The 16,326-nt window shown below is 44.2% G+C and overlaps 1 protein-coding gene across 1 annotated transcript in view; it reads right to left on the bottom strand.

Moving 5' to 3' along the window:
- HELZ2 (helicase with zinc finger 2) overlaps positions 1 to 16,326 on the bottom strand; it is a 93,221-nt gene that overhangs the window by 18,881 nt on the left and 58,014 nt on the right. Inside the window, exons 10-16 of the mRNA XM_058174545.1 lie at positions 15,132 to 15,217; positions 9,473 to 9,613; positions 6,844 to 7,023; positions 5,463 to 5,607; positions 4,326 to 4,442; positions 1,902 to 2,094; positions 799 to 933 (exon numbers count right to left, since the gene is read on the bottom strand). Coding sequence (XP_058030528.1) covers positions 799 to 933; positions 1,902 to 2,094; positions 4,326 to 4,442; positions 5,463 to 5,607; positions 6,844 to 7,023; positions 9,473 to 9,613; positions 15,132 to 15,217 — 997 coding nt within the window. The remainder of the gene's footprint in view (positions 1 to 798; positions 934 to 1,901; positions 2,095 to 4,325; positions 4,443 to 5,462; positions 5,608 to 6,843; positions 7,024 to 9,472; positions 9,614 to 15,131; positions 15,218 to 16,326) is intronic.

Raw genomic sequence — 16,326 nt, 5'->3', positions numbered from 1 at the left:
CATTGTCTCCTGGTGATTGGCGTAAAGTCATATACTTGGCTTTAGTGCCTAAGATTGGACTAGAACTCACTGTCTCCTGGTGATTGGCCTAAAGTCATGTACTTAGCTTTAGTGCCTAAGACAGGACTAGAACTCACTGTCTCCTGGTGATTGGCATAAAGTCATGTACTTGGCTTCAGTGCCTAAGACAGGACTAGAACTCACTGTCTCCTGGTGATTGGCCTAAAGTCATGTACTTGGCTTTAGTGCCTCAGATTGGACTAGAACTCACGGTCTCCTGGTGATTGGCCTAAAGTCACACAGTGGACTTTAGTGTCTAAGGTGGGACTAGAACTCACTGTCTCCTGGTGATTGGCCTAAACTCATGTACTTGGCTTTAGTGCCTAAGATTGGACTAGAACTCACTGTCTCCTGGTGATTGGCCTAAAGTCATGTACTTAGCTTTAGTGCCTAAGACAGGACTAGAACTCACTGTCTCCTGGTGATTGGCGTAAAGTCATGTACTTGGCTTCAGTGCCTAAGACAGGACTAGAACTCACTGTCTCCTGGTGATTGGCCTAAAGTCATATACTTGGTTTCAGTGCCTAAGATGAGACTAGAACTCACTGTCTCCTGGTGATTGGCCTAAAGTCATGTACTTAGCTTTAGTGCCTAAGACAGGACTAGAACTCACTGTCTCCTGGTGACTGGCGTAAAGTCATGTACTTGGCTTCAGTGCCTAAGACAGGACTAGAACTCACTGTCTCCTGGTTTCTAGGGCAGCATTATGTTGTACTTCCTGTCAGAGAAAATTCTTACCATGCGATACTGGATGTTGAGCATTAAAGCCTTTTTGTGGTAGCGCTCGAAGAGAGACCTCTCCATCCCAAGTTTCTTGCAGAAGTCACTATGGACCACAGGTCTCAGCTGCTTATGGTCTCCTAACAAGACAACCTGCAAGGAGACCAGAAGTTCTCAGAATCAACCACCCTCCAGTTCCTAATCCCTTACAGCAAGTGTCTCCAACCTTGGCAACTCTAAGACTTGTGGACTTCAGCTCCCAGAATCTCTCAGCCAGCCGTGCCCAAAGTCACCCAACCGGCTTTCAACAAAGGGCAAAAACCAGGAACAGTAGGTGACCTTTCAAAGTTACAACAGCAAAAAAGTGGCTTATGACCATTTTCCACAATCAACAACCGTTACAGCATCCTCATGGTCACGTGATTCAGTCAGACATTGGCTCATTTTTATGATGCTTGGATTACCAAAGGATCATGTGATCCCTTTTTGCAACCTTCTGGCAAGCAAAGTCAATGGGGAACTCAGATTCACTTAACAACCGTGTTACTAACTTTAACAGCTGCAGTGATTCACTTAACAACAGTGGCAAGAAAGGCTGTAGAATGGGGCAAAACTCACTGAATTGGGGCCTTGGCAACCATTTGCAACCTTCCCAGCTGGCTTCTGACAAGCAAAGTCAATGAGGGAAGCTGGATTCACTTAACAACTGCGGGGATTTGTTTAACCATGCAAAAAAGGTTGTAAAATGGGGCAAAACTCACTTAACAACTGCCTTGCTTAGCAACAAAAAAATTTTGCAGCATCCCCACAGTCACATGATCAAAATTTTTACACCTGGCAACCGGTTCACATTTATGACGGTTTCAGTTTCCCGGGGTCATGTGATCCTCTTTTGTGACCTTCTGACAAGCAAAGTCAATGGGGAAGCCAGAATCACTTCAGAACTTACTAACTTAACAGCTACAGTGATTCACTTAACAGCACGTGTGGCAAGAAAGGCTGTAAAACGGGGCAAAACTCCACTGAACCACTGGTCTCACTTAGCGATGGAAATGTTGGGCTCAATTCCAGCCGTAAGTCGAGGACTGCCTGTACTTTGGAGGCCATCCCCATTAGCTCACCTTCTCCAGCGTCTTGTAGTTCACCAACGGGATGAGCGTTTCGGGCTCTGTGCACATGGCGCACTCGTCGATCAGAAGTTGTTTGACGAGATGCTTCCCGAGGAATTTGGAGGAAGAGGCGGAACATGTGCAAAGAATGACGTTGTGGCGTTCCAGTTCATATGCCCGTGCCTTGTTCAGCAGCCGTTTGTACCTGTCAGCCCACAAAAAAATAATCCCTTATTTTTAAGGGGCTCTCAGTGCTTTTCCCGCACACTTCCAACCAGCTTCACAGGGGGCTAGAAACTTGATTTAAAATTAAAGTGAGACTCTGAGAAAGGGGAATTTAATCTACCCTTCCCCATTGTTCAAGACAAGGCTAAGAAAGGCCTGGGGAAGAAGAGTTATGTGCTGTGCTTTCTCAAGCTATAAATTGTACAACCACAATTGTTGTAATTGACAGAACAATTAACCGGCGGAATGACTTGCTTCCAGAAGTTGTGAATGCTCCAAACACTGGAAGTTTTTAAGTAGAGACCGCACAGCCACTTGTCTGAAATTTTTCCTACTGGAGCAGGAGATTGAACTGAAAGCCCTCCGAGGTCCTATCCAACTCTTGTTATTCTTTATTTGTAATTGTGACCAGAAAGGCAATTAAATGAGTCACATGTAATTTTATGACTTGCCACGGTTGTTAAGTGAATCACCACAGTTGTTAAGCGAATTCGGTTACACTTTGATTGTCGGAAGCCAGCTGAGAAGGTTGCAAAGGGCGAGCATGTGTAGCCAAGATGCTGCAGCCGTCATAAATGGGGGGGTTGGGTTTTGTCATTTGCAGCCTTGCTAGGAAAACAGATTTGCTTAACATCTGTATGATTCACTTAACAATGGCCAAAAAAGGTCATAAAATGGGGCTTAACAAATGCCTTACTTAGCAATGCAAATTTTGGCCTCAATTGTGGTCATAGGTCGAGGCATTAAATGTATAACCCTCCTTTTGTACAGCCCTCCTTTCACTCAGAAGGTCCTATGTGAGTTGTTGTTGTTGTTTTGTTTTTTTAATTTGAATTTATATCCTGCCATTCTCCGAAGACTCAGGGCGGCTTACACTGTGTTAAGCAATAGTCTTCATCCCTTTGTATATTGTATACAAAGTCAACTTTTATTGCCCCCAACAATCTGGGTCCTCATTTTACCTACCTTATAAAGGATGGAAGGCTGAGTCAACCTTGGGCCTGGTGGGGCTTGAACTTGCAGTAATTGCAAGCAGCTGTGTTAATAACAGACAGACTTAGTCTGCTGAGCCACCAGAGGCCCTTAAGCTTCTTGTATCCTGTTTTGCTTCTAACAACAATCGTGCAAGGTAGGATGGGGACTCAGCCCAAGTCCCACAGGGAGTTCCCTTGGTTGAGGGAGAATTAGAAACTAGGTTTCCCTGTCTTAGTCACACAGAGAGAAATCAAGATTCCTGTACTGCACCCAAACTGAGCCACCCAGATAACACAAACACACACACACCCTTAATTATTTTTTATAAATAACTCAACATGGCAGACATACCTAATACTACTTCCTCCTAGGTTACCCAGATACCCAAAGATATCTAGCCAGTTTTTATGCCTAAAATGAGGCTAGAACTCCCATTGCTCCTGGTGATTGGCCTAAAGTCACCTTTCATGCCTAAAGTGGGACTAGAACTCCCTACCACCTGGTGATTGATCCAAAGTCACCCAACTATCTTTCAATCCTAAATTAGAACTCACAGTCTCTTGGTGATTGGCCCAAGTAGCTTTCATACCCAAGGTGGGATTAGAACTCAATGTCTATTGGTGATCCGGCCAGCTTTCATGCCTAAGCTGAGACTAGAACTCTACCTCCTGGTGACTGATCCAAAGTCACCCAACTATCTTCCATGCCTAAGGTGGAACTATTACTCACAGTCTCTTGGTGATTGGCCCAAGTGGCTTTCATACCCAAGATGGGATTAGAACTCAACATCTACTGATGATCCAGCCAGCTTTCATACCTAAGGCGGGACTAGAACACACCGTCTCCTGGTGACTGGCGCAAAGTAACTCAGCTGGCTTTCATGCAAAAAGCAGGGCTACATTTCCTGGTAATTGGCCTAACCAGCTTTCAGGCCCAAGATGGGATTAGAACTCCCTGTTTCTAGTCATGCATCTTAACTAATAAACAGACTGGTTCTCCTAGGCGGGTCTAGGACTTTTTGCCTCAAACTCTTGGCGCTCCTCCACCAGGGTTTCACAGAGGCCCAAACTGTCGAGGCATTATAACGCAGAGGCGAAACCCTGATGGAGAAACAGGCAGGGCCAAGAGTTCGAGGCGAAAAATCCCATTCTATCCCAGATTGCTCAGGAAACTCGTGGCAAAATTGAGGTATCTCCATATCAGGCTCGGCACCCCTCTCCATCTGATTGCCCTCACTTCTCGACTTCCTCCTCTGTGATCTCCTCTCCACGTTTCACTCGTTGATCAAACCGGAGGATATCTGCCGCGAAAGGATTGCTTTTTTTCCGGATCCGATAGTGCAAAGTGATACTCCTGCGCACAAAAGGATTAGTTTAAGCAAGATGCCAAAATATTTACACCCATGCATGAATAGCTACCCCTCAGGAGAATAGTTCTCAATCTCAGGCAGCTTTCAGATGTATGGACTTCATCGCCCATAAACCTGGCTAGCTATCGTCTTAAAAAAAGTTGCCAAGGTTATAAAAACCAGACTTTTTCTGCACAGCCATTCATGAATAGGGCCCTGTTTAACTAAGGCTAGGAATGAGGGACGCGGTGGATCAAGGGCTAGGATGTTGAGCTTGTCGATCGAAAGGTCAGCAGCTCAGCGGTTCGAATCCCTGGTGCTGCCGTGTAAGGGGGTGAGCTCCCGTTACTTGTCCCAGCTTCTGCCAACCTAGCAGTTTCGAAATCACGTAAAAATGCAAGTAGAAAAAATAGGGGCCACCTTTGGTGGGAAGGTAACTGCGCTCCGTGCGCCTTTGGCGTTGAGTCATGCCGGCCACATGACCACGGAGACGTCTTCGGACAGCGCTGGCTCCTCGGCTTTGAAACAGAGATGAGCACTGCCCCCTAGAGTCGGGAACGACTAGCACGTATGTGCGAGGGGAACCTTTACCTTTACCTTAGGAATGAGGAAAGAAGAAGAAAGAGGAAGGAAGGAAGGAAGGAAGGAAGGAAGGAAGGAAGGAAGGAAGGAAGGAAGGAAGGAAGGAAGGAAGGAAGGAAGGAAGGAAGGAAGGAAGGAAGGAAGGAAGGAAGGAAGGAAGGAAGGAAGGAAGGAAGGAAGGAAGGAAGGAAGGAAGGAAGGAAGGAAGGAAGGAAGGAAGGAAGGAAGGAAGGAAGGAAGGAAGGACCAACGGACAAACACACACAGATACACATATATGAATGGACAGTGGCTAGCTAGGGAATTCTGGGAGTTGAAGTCCACAGGTCTTAAAGTTGGACACTCCTGTTTTACAAGATACAGGTCTTAAAATGAGCCAATCTAGTATCAGCAACACCAACTGAACCCCATTTTGCGAGACAAACTCAGCCCTAAACTCAAACCTGATCTCTGGTTTCGATTTTGTATTCCGCTGAGCTTTTGCAGAAAACTGGAGGTTGCTGCCAGGATAAGGAAAATCCATTGACTCAATCGTTTCTCCGTAGACCCTCAGAGGCTTCAAGGAATCAGGCATCCCCATGAGCATTTCTGAAAAAAGAAACCGACATTGTTGGCTTGAGAATAATCTCCCATATCTGGATCTTGCAAGTTGCAGCCTCTCTGGCTAGCTGGAAAGAATCATGAAACAATGATGGGTAGCTTTTTTTATCATTTATTTATTTAAAGGTTGTCCTCAACTTACAACACTCATTCAGTGACCGTTTGAAATTATAACGGCACTGAAAAAAGTTAACTTGTGACCGTTTTCGCACTTACAACTGTTGTGATCAACATTAGAATGCTTATCAACTGGTTCATATTAATGACGATCACAGCGTCCTGGGGTCATGTGTTCACTTTTGTGACTTTCTGACCAGCAAAGTCAATGAGGAAGCCAGATTCACTTAACAACTATGGCAAGAAACGTCGTAAAATGAGGCGAAACTCACTGTCTTGCTTAGCAACAGAAATATTGGGCTCAACTGTGGCCCTAAGGATTACTTTAAGATGCCTCTGGAAGTTGTGGGTACGCCATCACTGGAGGTTTTCATGAAGAGAATGGACAGCCATTTTTCCGGAATCTTATAGCAGGGGTCTCCAACCTTGGCAACTTTAAGACTTGTGGACCTCTGGTGGCTCAACAGACTAAGCAGTCTGTTATTAACACAGCTGCTTGCAATTACTGCAAGTTCAAGTCCCACCAGGCCCAAGGTTGACTCAGCCTTCCATCCTTTATAAGGTAGGAAAAATGAGGACCCAGATTGTTGGGGGCAATAAGTTGACTTTGTATATAAATATACAAATAGGATGAAGACTATTGCTGACATAGTGTAAGCTGCCCTGAGTCTTCGGAGAAGGGCGGGATATAAATTCAAATAATAAAAAAACCTCCCAAGCAAAGCTGGCTGAGGACCTCTGGGAGTTGAAGTCCATAAGTCTTAAAGTTGCCAAGGTTGGAGACCCCTGTCTTATAGGATCTCCTGCCATGAGTAGGGGGTTGGACTAGAAGATCTCCAAGGCCCCTTCTAGTCCTATTCTATGTTTTAAGACTGACTAAGTATATCGTTCAATTTCGGCACCTCACATATGCAGAAGGAGTAAATTTAGATGAATTGCATTGTCATGGAGTTAAGGAAATCAAAAGCTAGATATTAGCTGGGAGAACAGCAGCTCAGCTTAGCTGCATTCCAACCAAATCTACACTATAGCAAAATCATTTCTGTTTCAGTTTCAACTATTCGGCCCAAAACAATAATATTTTTTTCAATGGAGAAAATGGATTACCAGCAACGACGTCAACCGACTTGTGAGAAGGTCCACAATACAGAATGTAGCTCTTCTCTTCGGAGGCTGGGGTTGGCTGTGGTGGCCCCACCCCAGCTTGAGTTGTGTTTCCATTCTTCTCCTGATTGAGTTGGTGAAACCAGTACACAATGTGTACACCAACCACCGTTTTCCCAGTGCCTGAACAAATACAGAAACAAAACCAAAGAGGGCACTGTCAGCCTTACAAGGTAGATCAGATCAAGAGTATCATTCCACAGGATGATTAGAACACTATTTTATTGAGGTTTAACATCACTAGTTCTCTACAGAAGCTCTAATGCTGGAGAAAGGAAAGAAAGAGAAGAGAAGTGGATGACCAGCAGCAACAGCAATAGACTCAGTTACAGTGTTGATAGACACATCATGTTGCGTCTGCACCCCCCGAGCCGGGGACCCTGCCAGAAAATGAGTCAGAAAGTGAGGGGGAAGGGCCATCAGGACTTACTTCTGGAGCACCGGCTTCCCTGGCTCAGCTCCAGGAACCAGAGGCGGGCCAGGTGGAGGAGATAACGAGGCCTCCGTCCCCTGATTCTTCCCCCCCCCAGGCCACGCCTCCAGACCCGGCTGATGGCAATCAGGCCTGGCTGGACCCTAGGTTTCGTAGGCAGGAGAGGTGGGAACAACAGAAGCAGGGGTGGGGCAGGCCTAGGAAGTGCTGAGTCATGGAGCCACACCCCACAGGATATAAAAGCAGCAAGGGCTGCTATACCACTTTGTGACGAGCAAATCAACTGCTTAGAGGGAGAGAATTAGAGCTGAAGTCCTGTTTGTTCCTGGTTTCCTGGCTGACTCATCGGCATCAAGAGAGATAACAGAATTCTCAGAGCAGGCAGGAGATCAGGATGTGACTTCAGCAATCCAAATTAGACTTTGCCTGACTCAAAGAATGCCAGAAAGCAGATCCTTTATATAGGCCATGGGGTGTAGCCCATGACTCAGCACTTATCCAGCACTTATCCAGGCCTGCCCCTCCCTTCCTTTTGCTGACGTCGCCTCTCCACTCTCTGGAAGCGTGGGTCCCTCCAGCCTCCAGCAGTCGGCAATTCCAGCTCGTGACTGGCTTCACACTCCCCAGGCTCACATGCTGTGGGGGAGGGGCCCGGCTGCTCCGTTTGTCCAGGCATGGTGCCAGGACTGGGGGCTGGAGGCATGTCAGGCCATTCGTCTTGCTTGGACTGTTCGGACATGGTGCCAGGATTGGGGGCTGGAGGCATGCCAGGACATTCTTCTGTACTATCAGTGTCTGGCAGGAGATGATTGAATAAAATTGAATAAATAATGAGAGGGGCCCGGCTGCGGAGAGGGGGGCGAGCGAGGCACAACAGGAAGGGAAGAAGAAGCAGACAACTCAACCGCAAGATGGATGGAGTCAGTTACAGAGATGGTGACATCGTCCTTTGAATATCTGAATGACCACGTTGGGGATAAATTGTCATATAGGAAATCTGTCCATCTGGTCACTATGCGGCGACAAGGACTTGATGGCCCATAATCAATTGTAAACATTTAAGAAATGTTTGAGCATCTAATTATAATTAAGAAATGCTTAAGTTAATCTCTAAAGTGCTTTTTCAAAAGATAACTGGACTTTCCTTGAAGACATTTCACATCTCATCCCAGAAGCTTCTTCAGTTCTGGATGAATGGTGGAAGATGGAGGGACTTATATTGCTTGCAGTCATCTGGTCATTAACAATCTGTCAGGGTTCCAAGGAACACCCAACGAAATAAAGCTCTGAGGCTTGAAGTTCCTCAAAGTTCCAATTTATTAGAGATGTCATGTTGGCACAGCTGGGAAAACCCGAAACTGAAAGCTTCCAGGTTTTCCACACCCAGTTGACAGTTCACAGCCCTGCCCCACACCCACAAGTTCATCACATTGTTCAATCAACTCTTCACACTCAATTGGACATAATCTTCAGGCAGTCTCTGTCAGACACTGGATGACCTTGAATACGGAATGTTGTTATGACTAACTTTCTACCGCCCCAACAACAACCCCCTCCCAACTTCCCCAGCTAAAATGTGTGGCATTTAAGAAGCTGACAATTTTTTTCTGAGAGCCACTGAGGTCACTTCAAGGTTGAGTTGTGCCCTCAAAGCCACCTGAATTGTGCAAATGGGTGTGGGACTTTCTTGGAACTGCTGAAAGGACCATGTTGTAGACAGGAGAAAGGTGGTGTTGTCTCTTCTGTTGAGAGAGGGCTGTTCAATTTCAACACAGATGGCCGCTTTGACCCCTCTTCCAAACCAATCTTCAGGGGAAAAAACCCAAGAAAGTCCAGCTGGCTTTTGAAAAAGCACCTTGGGGACAACCACTGCCTAGATGACGGAGAATCTCCACAGACATTTAGCTATGCTGGCCTAGTGGGGAAAACACTTGCCTCCCATTCAGAAGGTTGAGAGTTCAATCCTAGATAGCAGCAGATGTTTCTCTATCAGGTTGCAAATTAAAGAAATCTGCTGTGAACTCCATGTAGGCAACAGGAAGGGCAGCCGGTCAGTAAATGCTAACTCCATCCAATCCCACCGACTTTCCCCTGAATAAAGGGGATTACAGGGTCATAAAAAGGAGATCGATCCCTCACCTGGTGGCCCTTGGATGAGAGTGAAGGAATTTTTCAGTGCCTCCTGGATGGCCTTCTGTTGACTTGGATTGAGTCTACGGCTAATGCTAATGCCTGGGATGTCAAAATTCCTTCTGTCCAAAATATTGGAAGGTCTTGCCCCTGTAAGTAGAAAATGCAGTTTAAAGATGCAGACTCATTATTCACTGAGGATCAGGTGGTATATATGTTACCAGCAGTGTAAAATTAGGGATTTTATAAGAAGCCTTCGAAATCTATAGAATGCCAAATATGGAATACCAAAATATGAAATGGTTAATAGTTTGCACATGTCCTAGGCATTCTATGCAATGCCAAAAGGCAAACCAGCAAAGTATAAAAATTGCTAAAATGCCATTCTAGCCTTCTTTGTTGCAACAAGTAGGTCAATAGTGATGTTTTTTTCTCGTTTGCTTCAATAAGAAAGCCCTGTACTTTATTTTGCATTTCGTCTTTCATTTTCAGATACATCTTTTCAATGAAGGTTTGGGTTAGGGTTAACGGCAACCCAACCCTCACTCTAACTCTAAACCTAACTCTAACCATTAACCCTAACCTTCACTCTTACCTTAACTTTAACCCTAACCCTCACTCTAACCCTAACCCTAACCCCAACCTTCACTCTTCACTCTAACCCTAACCCTAATTCTAAACCTAAACGTAACTCTAACCCTACTCACTCTAACCCCTAACCTAACCCTAACCCTAACCCTCACTCTAACCCTAACCCTAACCCCAACCTTCACTCTTAACTCTTAACTCTAACCCTAACCCTAATTCTAACCCTAAACATAACTCTAACCCTACCCACTCTAACCCCTAACCTAACCCTAACCCTAACCCTAACCCTCACTCTAACCCTAACCCTAACCCCAATCTTCACTCTTAACTCTAACCCTAACCCTAATTCTAATCCTAAACATAACTCTAACCCTACTCACTCTAACCCCTAACCTAACCCTAACCCTCACTCTAACCCTAACCTAGCCCCAATCTTCACTCTTAACTCTAACCCTAACCCTAATTCTAATCCTAAACATAACTCTAACCCTACTCACTCTAACCCCTAACCTAATCCTAACCCTCACTCTAACCGTACTCACTCTAACCCTTAACCTTCATTCTAATCTTAACCCTAACTCTAACCACTAATCCCAACCTAATCCTAACTCTAACCACTAATCCCAAACTAATCCTAACTCTAACCCCTAACCCTCGTTCTAATGTCTAACCCTAACCCTCCCTCTAACCCTAACCCTCATTCTAACCCTCAACCTAATTCTGTCCTAACCCTCAACTTCATTCTAACCCCTAATCCTCACTCTAACCCTAAACCTAACTTTAACCCCTAACCCTCATTCTAACTCTAACCCTCATTCTAACCCTAAACCTAACTCTAAGCCCTAACCCTCATTCTAATCCTAATCCTAACCCTCACTTTACCTTAACCCTAACCTAACCTCTAACCTTACCCCAACCCCTAACCCTTTTCATGACTCTTTTTTATACTTTGTCGAAACAGTTCTTGTCATTCTGCATGACATCTATTTTAAATGCATGACATCTATTTAAAATAATCTTAAAATTTAAATTTAAATTAAATTTATTTAATTTAATTAATTTAAATTTAAATTAATCTATTTAAATTTTAACAGCTGAAGCAATGGGGTTGTTTAATGAGCCAGAACACAAAGTTATAATTGATTGATTGGCGAGGGCGGGCTCCTACGTGAGGCAATCTGCGCTGTGATTGGATGCTGTGGGTGTGGAGGGGGAGGTTCCCTTTTTCCCGCCTTTTTCTTCTGTGTGCCACCTGTGTCATTTACCTCATGATGTAGTGATGTGCCTGACTAGCTAGTTTACTGTATATATATATATATAGTTGTAAAATATATATTAATTTATATAAAACTATAAGTTTTAGTGTCAGTGACTCCATCTGGACACCTGCTGCGCAATTCTCTGACAGTCTAGGTATTATATACAATGCCTAGGGAAAGTATAATGGCATATTTATTTATTTATTATTATTAAAATATTAAAATAATACAGACATTTCACACTTTGCATAAAAAGTCACACATTCTGTAGATTTCCTGGGCGTGAAATACAATACCAGCTTTTCATACATTGCCAGTAACATACATTTAATAATTCATTCATTACAAACCAGAAGTTTATCCTGGGTTTAGCGTTTTTGTCTAATAAAGGAGAATTATTGGAAGCTCAGGGTTGAATTGAGAGGTCCTTGGTACCCTCTGAGCTTGCTTGCTTGCTTTCAGACGTCTCATTACCCAACTAGGTAACATCATCAGTGTTAGCCACTTTTTGCCCATCTATCAAGTCCGTCCCAAGGACCTGGAATGGGCAGATGTGGCTGCATGATGGTGTTAGAGATATTGTTGTTGCAGGATGTCAGCTGTTCCGAGCAAAGCTGCCTTTTGCAATTGACTGATGGGGATTTTCTCAATGGCGATAGTGTTCCGGTGGTGCTCCAGTTGTTTTGGGATTGAACCCAAGGCGCCTAATCCTATTGGTCCTATCTTTGCTTCTTTTTGCCACAATTGTTCTATTTCTATTTGCAGGTCTCTGTGTTTTGTGATCTCCTTCAGTTCCTTCTCTTCTTGTTCTGCTGCCTCCAGGTACTGACCTTATTTATCTACGATTGTTAACTATTATTATGAGCCCCCAAACACTGATGGAAAAATATTGAACAGGACCAAAGAGTTGTCTTTGTCAGGAACACCCCCACTGAAATAAAGCTCTGAGGATTGAGGTTTCTCAAAGTTCCAATTTATTAGAGATGTCATGTTGGCACAGCTGGGAAAACCCGAAACTGAAAGCTTCCAGGTTTTCCACACCCAGTTGACAGTTCACAGCCTTATCCCACACCCACAAGTTCATCACATTGTCCAATCAACTCTTCACACTCAACTGGATACAATTTTCAGGCAGTCTACATCAGACACAGGCAAAAGTCCTTGAATACGGAACGTTTTTATGACTAACTTTCTACCGCTCCAACAACAACCCCCTCCGAACTTCCCCAGCTAAAATAGGTGGCAGTTAAGAAGCAAATAGAAAATTGCCTTCCAAAACTGACATTTTGTACCAGAGGATGTTACGGACAACTGCCCTGATCCCATTACAGCAGCAATAGACCAATACAGATAGTCCTCGACTTTACAACAGTCCGCTTAGTGACCGTTCAAAGTCACAACGGCACTGCAAAAAGCGACTATGACCGTTTTTCACACGGATGACCGTTGCCGCATCTCCATGGTGGTTTACATTTGGATGCTTGGACGGTTGCAGTGCTCCGGGGTCACGTGATCCCCTTTTGCGACCTTCTGAAAAGCAAAGTCAATGCGGAAGCCAGATTCACTTAACAACCGTGTTACAAATTTAACAACTGCCATGATTCACTTAACAAATGAGGCAAAGAAAATTGTAAAATGGGACAAAACTCGCTTAAGGAACTTCTCGCTTAGCAACAGACATTTTGGGCTCAATTGTGGCCATAAGACAAGGACTACCTGTATCTAGAGTTTTTACTGGCCAACTAGGAATCACATTTAAAAAAAAAAAAGAACAGCTGTGGGAGAAGACGACACAAGTTCACAGTTCCAAGATCTGTTCAAGAGATTGGTGTGACCACGCCATTAACATGATGGCCAGAAGCAAAGGTTCACACCTCTATACTGTATGTATGCATTAAAATAAGATGGGGGGGGGTTTCACTACACATTCGTGGCTGTTATTTTAATTTTTTACACACCACACATCTCTCCTCCTGGGCATTCAAGGGGGAGTTGTGATGATCAAACCAGCATCTTGCCGTATGGAGCCTAATCATTACGGTCGTAAGTCGGGACAGTCATAAAGCAGATCCTCACATGATCAGGCTCAATTTTACAACCCTGGTTGCAGCAGTCATTAAGCGAACTGCTGTGGTCATTAAGTAAACGCTTAGATTGCTAAGCAAACTCTTTATTTGCTTTGTGTTTTTTGTTTGTTTTTTGCCAAAACAAAAACAAAAAAACAAGCCAAATAAATGTTTTTGCTTTCTGCAAAAACAGTAAATCGAAGCCGCATGACTGAAAATGATAGGATAGGATAGAATAACAGAGTTGGAAGGGACCTTGGAGGTCTTCTAGTCCAACCCCCTGCTTAGGCAGGAAACCCTACACCACTTCAGACAAGTGGCTGTCCAACATTTTCTTAAAAACTTCCAGTGTTGGAGCATTTACAACTTCTGCAGGCAGGTTGTTCCACCGATTAATTATTCTAACAAGTCAGGAAATTTCTCCTTAGTTCTAGGTTGCTTCTCTCCTTGATGAGTTTCCACCCATTGCTTCTTGTCCTACCCCCAGTTGATCATGAGGGCCAGTTGCTGACACCAAAACATTTGGTCATGTGACCACCAGGAGGAAGAGGGGGGCATCAGAACATCAGAACTGGATGGTAAATACCTTTTGGCGGGGGGCGTCAATCATAACTTCAAATGGTTGCTAATCAGCCTTACCTGTACTATTTTCACTGCTAGGCTATGCAATTTTGTTCTACAGGTAGTCCTTGACTTACAACCATTCATTTAGTGACCAAAAAAAGGGACTGATGACTGTTTTGCACACTTATCACCGTTGCAGCATCGACATTGTCCCATAATCAACATTCGGATGCTTGGCAACTGGCTTGTACTTATGACAGTTGTACTGTCCCGGGCTCATGTAATCCTCATTTGTAAACTTCCCAGCCAGCTTCCGACAAGCAAAATCAATGGAAGCAAGAATCGCTTAATGACGGAATGGTTCATTTAACAACTGCAAAAATAAAAGTCCACAAAATGAGGCCGAACTGATTTTTTAAAAACTGCCTTGGCTTAACAACAGACATTTGGGGCTCAATACCTTGCTCAATAGTAGTACTTGTGAGAGGGATCTTGGAGTCCTAGTGGATAACCATTTAGATATGAGCCAGCCGTGTGCAGCAGCTGCTAAAAAAGCCAACACAGTTCTGGGCTACATCAACAGAGGGATAGAATCAAGATCGCGTGAAGTGTTAATACCACTTTATAATGCCTTGGTAAGGGCACACTTGGAATATTTGCATCCAGTTTTGGTCGCCACGATGTAAAAAAGATATTGAGACTCTAGAAAGAGTGCAGAGAAGAGCAACAAAGATGATTAGGGGACTGGAGGCTAAAACATATGAAGAACGGTTGCAGGAACTGGGTATGTCTAGTTTGATGAAGAGAAGGACCAGGGGAGACATGATAGCAGTCTTCCAATATCTCAGGGGTTGCCACAAAGAAGAGGGAGTCAAACTATTCTCCAAAACACCTGAGGGTAGAACAAGAAGCAATTGGTGGAAACTAATCAAGGAGAGATGCAACTTAGAACTAAGGAGAAATTTCCTGACAGTTAGAACAATTAATAAGTGGAACGACTTGCCTGCAGAAGTTGTGAATGCTCCAACACTGGAAATTTTTAAGAAGATGTTGGATAACCATCTGTCTGAGATGGTGTAGGGTTTCCTGCCTGGGCAGGGGGTTGGACTAGAAGGCCTCCAAGGTCCCTTCCAACTCTGTTGTTATATTATATTATAATTGTGGTTTTAAGTTGAAGACTACGGTACTTACTTTGAACTGGAATGGGTTGACCCAACGCTATCCCCTGAGCAAGGTTCGAGGCATTCTCCAGGCTCCAAATTGCTTTTTCTTTCCGGCTGTGAAGAAAAAGAAATGGTAAGTAAGCAAAGAAGAAAGAAACACCAAACAAACAGATAAAAGAGGGGGGGAACCTCAGCAAGGATTCCAAACATTCTTGCTGTGAATAGTCCATATTTGTTTTTAGGTTGACGTATTCATGATTAGTCAAACCACCAAATCACCTTTTTACTGAGATATGTTATGGAAAAAATAAGTCAGAAAAAGAGAAAGGGCAAAAACAGAACCCAAGTAATAATAATAACAACAACAGAGTTGGAAGGGACCTTGGAGGCTTTCTAGTCCAACCCCCTGCAACCATTCTTCATATGGTTTAACCCCCTAGACTCCTAATCCTCTTTGCTGCTCTTCTCTGTACTCTTTCTAGAGTCTCAACATCTTTTTTACATTGCGACGACCAAAACTGAATGCAATTTTCCAAGTGTGGCCTTACCAAGGCATTATAAAGTGGCATTCACACTTCACCTGATCTTGATTCTATCCCTCTGTTGATGCAGCCCAGAACTGTGTTGGCTTTTTTAGCAGCTGCTGCACACGGCTGGCTCATATCTAAATGGTTGTCCACTTTGTGCTTTGTGCTTTGGTGCAATGCAGACCTACACTGTGGGGTCCTTGAGTTTGGTTGTTTTCCTGCAGACGTTTCATTACCAAACTAGATAACATCATCAGAACTGGAAGGGGGTGGGTTTTGTGAAGTGAAGGCAAAAGTGGCAGAAGGTGGAGGAGGAGGTAGAGGAAGAGGAGGAGGACTGTGGGGTCCTTGGGGCCCTCTAAGCTTTCTTGTTTTTTTGCAGCCTTTTCACTACCAAGCTAGGTAATAACATCAGTGCAAGAAGGGAGAGGAGTTTGCGGAAAGGAGCAAGAGGAGGGGGATGGGAGCAGGAGGAAGAAGACAACTGTGGGGTCTTTTAGCTTGATAGTTTTCTTGCAGATGTCTCATGATCCAACTAGATAACATCATCAGGGCTGGAAGGGAGTGAGATTTGCTCTGTTTATATGGTTTGCCCTTTCAGCCTGACCTGTGTATAAAGACAGCACACCCCACTCCCTTTAGCACTGATGATGTTACCTACTAGGGTAAGAAAACTACCAAGCTCAAAAAGCACCA

This window comes from Ahaetulla prasina, chromosome 3 (genome assembly GCF_028640845.1).
Source record: "Ahaetulla prasina isolate Xishuangbanna chromosome 3, ASM2864084v1, whole genome shotgun sequence".
NCBI lineage: Eukaryota > Metazoa > Chordata > Lepidosauria > Squamata > Colubridae > Ahaetulla > Ahaetulla prasina.
The sequence above is the reverse complement of the archived record's forward strand: the minus strand, read 5'-3'. Positions and strand labels throughout refer to the sequence as shown.